Source organism: Hippocampus guttulatus, chromosome 6 (assembly GCF_054856545.1).
Source record: "Hippocampus guttulatus isolate MCC_2025c chromosome 6, RoL_Hgut_1.0, whole genome shotgun sequence".
NCBI lineage: Eukaryota > Metazoa > Chordata > Actinopteri > Syngnathiformes > Syngnathidae > Hippocampus > Hippocampus guttulatus.
Window position 1 is genome coordinate 3,191,346 of NC_141266.1, and position 6,000 is coordinate 3,197,345.

Sequence of the window (6,000 nt, forward strand, 5' to 3'; positions counted from 1 at the left end):
TCTCCAGCGTGTCCTGGGTCTTTCTCGGGGTCTCCTCCCGGTGGGACATGCCCGGGACACCTCACCAGGGAGGCGTCCAGGAGGCATCCGAATCAGATGCCCAAGCCACCTCATCTGGCTCCTCTCGATGTGGAGGAGAAGCTGCTCGACTCTGAGCCTCTCCTGGATGACCACGCGTCTCACCTTATCTCTAAGGGAGAGCCTGGACACCCTTGGAAAAAACTCATTTCGGCCGCTTGTATCCGGGATCTCGTTCTTTCGGTCACGACCCATAGCTCGTGACCATAGATGAGGGTTATATATATATATATATATATATATATATAATTTTTTCATGTACATGGAGTGCAGTACTGTATATGTTGCTCTATGTGACTCGCTGTTGTTTTACAGCTTCTCGCGGACTTTTTGCAGACTTAATTCTGATTTTTTTTTTTTACCTGTATATGTTAATTGGTCGCTACTTCGCGGATTTTTGTTTATCGCGGGTGGTTTTGGTCCCCATTAACTGCGATAAACGTTGGGATTACTGTAACCATTCGCCAGAACATTAGCAACACAGAGCTCATTGTATTCATATAAATTTACGCCTACATTAAATAACTTCAATTAATCTGTCATGACGCTCAGCGACTGGAATTGAGAAAACGTCTTAAGCTTTCGTGTTCTGCCTTCATCATCAGCCACGTTCACAAGCACTGACTAGACTTGTAATAGTCACATAACTTGGAGTCCGTCTCTGTTCACATAAGCCCTGCAAAAAGCATGTACATCGCCAAACGTCCCAAGGCCAATCACCCACACTCCAGCCAGTATGATTTATCATCCTCCCCCACTGACCTTCTCATCAGCACAGGCCTTGAACCTCACATGCGTGCGTGCGTGCACACACACATACACACAAACAGAAACACGCTTACAAATATTGTAGTGTCATATACAGTACCACACAGACCTACTCCTTCAATCTTAGGTATGTTTTATTTTTGGCAGTTCTATACAGTGAACAATATGTGCTCTAAGAGGAACGAACTGAAAGTGAGCTCTATTACACAGTTCATACATCTAGTGTATTTGCTCCCTGTAATCTTGTGCTATTGACTCAGATCCTTCTTCGACAAATGGAACTTTATTAATCATCGGACGGCTGCAAAACTCAACGTTCATGAGAGCGGTCCATGTTTTATTGACCACTCTGACTTAACACTATTTGCTGAATTAAATACAGTACTGTCATGTTTTGGTCTTGAGACCGAGACCACTTGGAAAGGTTGTTTCTCTCTCCACTCCATAGCTTCACAAAATTCCTCCAATGTTTTAATAACAATAATAGTAATACATTTCATTTATAAGCGCCTTTCAAAACACTCATTTGTCTCGCTGACCACCATAGCTGTCTTCCAAATTTCCAGCCAGTACTTTTCAGCTTCCTCCGTTTTGGCTGATGCCTGATTTCATTTCTGGTATAGGGACAATCGTATTGGGAAGCTAACATGAGCACATGCAGGCTGCCGTGTGTGTTTTAATGTCACACCCTGTCTTGTCGCACACTAATTGTCAGTGATGGTCCATCAACTAAGAAGGAAGCACATTGTGGTCAGTGAAGACTCCTTTTTGACAAAGAGACAGCCATATCTGGAAGCTAGAAAGGTGTAAGCACAAACATGGACTTGACATTTAAAGCAAAATATTTTCGGGCTACATTATCGCCTTCAATTTAAGTTCCTCATTTAGAAACATGGGGCAGGGGGTTGTATACACATTTGGATTGGGATAAGATGTAGTGGTGGACATGGACCCTTGCTTTAAATCCTTACTTCTTGAGATTGTTAGCCTTTTTTCCCTATCTCCCATTCTTAGACTGGTCATTTTCTTTCAATAAATGTCACAAAAAAAGCAAAACAAACACTTCTTGTGTAATGGATGTTTCAACTCAGAAATGTTGAGTGACATATTATAGAGGGATACTTATCCATGTGTTTTCTATACCACGTGTCTTTCTTCAAGTAGTGTTTGTGCTAAAGCCTACCACAGCAGCCTTTGAGCAGGAGGTGGGGTACACCCTAGACTGGTTGTCAGCCAATTGCAGGGCACGCGTACACTAACACCTTTTCACACTAATATTCACATCTCTGTACAATATATGATAAATTTGGAGTCAGTGTATCTGATATGCATGTTTTTGGAAAGGAGATGGAGGGCGCGATGTCTGGAGAAAACCCACACAAACATGAAGACAACATGCAAACACGGCACGGTTAAGCCAACCGAGTTCGAATGGACAATTTATTGAAACCCCGCCACTATCTTTCCCCAGCACACCTCAATGTCCACCAGATGTTGTCAGTTTCTCCTTGCTCACCAAATGAACAAGAGTAGCTGCATGAGAACTTGCCATTAATTCTGACGTGACACTGCATTTTCAGTTTTCCGTTTTTCTTCTTATTTACTCTATTTTCTGCCCGATAAGGCACTGCGAAGTATAAGGCACACCTTCAATGAATGCCCTATTTTAAAACTGTTTTCATATATAGGGCACACTGCTTTATAAGGCGCATACAATAGAAGCTACAATAGTGCCGCGGTTGTGTTATGGATCCACGAGATGGAGCTACACGAAAGGAATACAATGCAATTCCGCTTTATTTAGATAGAGCTTTCACAACCACCTAAGCTGTAACAAAGCGCTTTACCGAACATTTAAGATACTACATCCAAGAAATCCGAATATTGATCGATATGTAGCTCACTTGGGCGGACCGGTGGTCCAGGGATTAGCACGTTGACCTCACTGTGCAGAGGTCGTGCGTTCGATCCCGGCTCTGGCCTTACTGTGTGGAGTTTGCACGTTCTACCTGTGCCTGCGTGGGTTGTCTTCAGGTACTCCGGTTTCCTCCCACAGTCTAACCCCCCCCCCAAAAAAACACGCATGGCAGGCTGATTGAACATTCTGAATTGTCCCTAGGTGTGAGTGTGAGCGCGGATGGTTGTTTGTCTCTGTGTGCCCTGCGATCGACCGGCAACCGGTTCAGGATGTCCCCCCACCTACTGCCCAAAGACAGCTGGGATAGGCTCCAGCACACCCCGCGACCCATGTGAGGATAAAGCAGTTCAGAAAATAGATGGATGGATGGATGTAGCTCCCTCAGGATGTACATGAAGCACGACATGAAGTCCATAAAAATACAGGGGTTATTCTTTGGCACAAATACAAATGGTATTACAAACCACTAAATGAAAGCCAAAAGTTATGAAGACCATTGATTCAACAAGGAGCTAAATAACCTGAGATGTCTTGCTTGTTTCCTCCTTCCTTCGTTTAGTCAATTGTTAACTGTACGTGTGGTATTATCTTGGTTTCATAATGGCTGCGCAGAGCTCACAAAGTAGTTGTCCGTTTGAGTGTGAGTTGGCAAAAGCACAATGTCAATTAGTGCCAGGCAGAACCCTTTTAGGTTACAATTGGTTCCTGCTAATAATCACCACTAGATGGCATAAGAACACGAACAGGGAAACAACTCAATGGGGAACAAAAACAGACTGTAACACCATCAAGGCACATGGGATTATAAGGTGCACAGTCGGCTTTTGAGGAACTCGAATTCTTTTAGGTGCACCGTATAGTGAGGAAAATATGGTAATTTATTTTTTTGTCTTGACATACAGTAGTTTCTTCTTGCTTCCTATCACTGTCATGCTTCATTTTTAAAATGTATTAATTAATTTAATTCTGCCTCTTTCTCTGTGCAGTACCTCCAGAGGCGGCAGCAGGAAAATGCCCAGCGACAAAGCAGAGGGGAAGCAGCCTTGCCTGAAGAGGATATCAGCAAAATGTTCAAGCCCCCCCAACCTCCACCCCGTATGGACACGCTACTTATTGCAGGTACAGGAACATCAACAACACATTATATCGATGCTTAAATGACCAAAACTTCTTGAGAATAACACACTTGTTTGTACAAACCCAATTCCAATGAAATTGAGTCGTTGTGTTTGACAGATAAAAGTGGAATACAATGATTTGCAAATCATGTTCAAGCCATATTTAATTGAATAGCGTACATAACAAAGACGAGCTATTTATTTAATGTTCCAACTGATAAACTCGAGTCATTCAGAATCGGATATATTGGCCAAGTGTGTTAGACACACAAGGAATTTCTTTTCTCAATTACAACCCGTCCAGAGGAACATAAATAAAAAAATGACCAACAGAACGAGACAAAAGGGGAAGCCTGGCGGTTTGCTTTTTAGCGTCCCAATATCTTAGTGAAAGGAAAGCAATCGGGAATTACTCCGAGCCTTGCGGACATGAGATTTCATTGTTTGAGACGTCAATGTTCAAAATGCATTTTGTATTTGCACTTGTCCTCTTTATCATCAGTCTCTTAATGAAAGGCTCTGAAAGGCACTTTCAACATGTAACCTAAGCATACGTAGTTAAATATAATGGACGTATGTTTTTCAAGGTTATTTTTGAACAGTGTGTTTTCTTCCTTTTATTTGACAGCTATTAAAGTGGACTGCGATTTAGCTACAAATGCGGGTACCCGTATGACAATCGTTGGTTTTTCCGTCAACCTTGGTATAGAACTCCACCACTCTCCACCCCACCGCCGGCCATAATTTTGGATAATTAGGGGTGAAAAAAAAGAGTGTTATTTCCGAGAAATTGAGGACTATAAATTGGGCCGTATCAAAAGATTGACATCCCCGCCCTCAACAAAACGAACTCCATCAGCCACCTCTGTTCCCCTCACAGGAGCTCAGGATATGCTTCATAATTTTCTCAACTATTATCTGGAAATTACATTAATCTAAGCTTTATTTGCTCCGTCAGCAAGTGGAGCGCCCTGTTGTTTCCTGTTTCATGCTGTTCAACACATACCCACACCACACCACCCATTGCTTTCTCATCCTGCTGTGTTCCCACCACTAATTTGATATTTTGCTGTGCTTCTTTTTCCGTCCCCTTTTTCCTCTTGGTTTGGCCTATTTGGGTGTGCACAAATGTTTGAATCTTTGCCTCTGTTGGTCTTTATTTGTGTGGGGTGCGTGGATGTACGTGGCTACTCTCCAACAGGGCAAATTAACAACTACTGCCAGAACGTGAAGGAATTCACCTCTCAGAACCTCGGGAAGCTGTTCATGGCGGAGGCTCTCCAAGGCCACAACTAGATGAGACAACAGAGAGTCAAGAGTGAAGAGGGCACAGCGCAAGAACACATGAAAAGACAGCCTAGAGTTAATCAGAGAGCTGAAGTGCTGTCCTGTTGTTTATTTTCTGGAAAATCAGTTTTTACACAATTTGGCTTTACGTTTATCTTGGATTTAAGAGTGAAATAAAAGTGATAAGCTCTTGTCTTACTTGGCTCCTTCTGGCCTTGTCACTGTTTTACACAAATGAATTGGGCCAATCCATCTATTCTTGATTAATTCACTCACTCCCATTACCACAAGTATATAATAAATGTCATGTGTTGGTGAAATATTACATCATTGCAACGATAAACTTCCTCCCAGATATTCCATGATCAACTGCAAGTAGTGTTCTTGCAAAGTGGAAGGAAGCTTTTAGGGACCCCTGTAACTCGGCAACCAAATGTCAGACCTCTAAAGTTAGCGGGGTTGTAAAGCACTTGTGCGCACAATGTGATAAGTCGCCAACACCAGAGTTCCCTACCCTTGCTTTAAGAGGATGTGGTGGTTGACGCTGTCAAACGAGCAGTGAGGCTGGACCAGTGTCGGCGGACGTGAGGTCCTAGATGACCCTCACACCAAAGCATTCTGTACTGTGGGCCGTGCGGAAACCAGATTGCAACCAATTCTCTCCCTCTACGTGTGTGTGTAAGTGTGTGTGTGTGTGTATATATATATATATATACACACACACACACACATATAAGCTTAATTTGTCCGTCCATCAAAGTCGAGCTACTTCTCTTCCACGTTGAGAGGAGCCAGATGAGGTGGCTTTGGCATCTGATTAGGATGCCTCCT

The 6,000-nt window shown here is 43.0% G+C and overlaps 1 protein-coding gene across 2 annotated transcripts in view; it reads left to right on the top strand.

Annotated features, from left to right (window-relative positions):
- LOC147203316 (eukaryotic translation initiation factor 3 subunit H) overlaps positions 1 to 5,367 on the top strand; it is a 109,584-nt gene extending 104,217 nt beyond the window's left edge. For both annotated transcript variants that reach the window (XM_086114407.1, XM_086114408.1), the window contains 2 exons: positions 3,751 to 3,883; positions 5,084 to 5,367. In XM_086114407.1, coding sequence (XP_085970533.1) covers positions 3,751 to 3,883; positions 5,084 to 5,178 — 228 coding nt within the window. In that variant the 3' untranslated portion in view covers positions 5,179 to 5,367. The remainder of the gene's footprint in view (positions 1 to 3,750; positions 3,884 to 5,083) is intronic.
- The last annotated feature ends 633 nt before the right edge of the window (positions 5,368 to 6,000 follow it).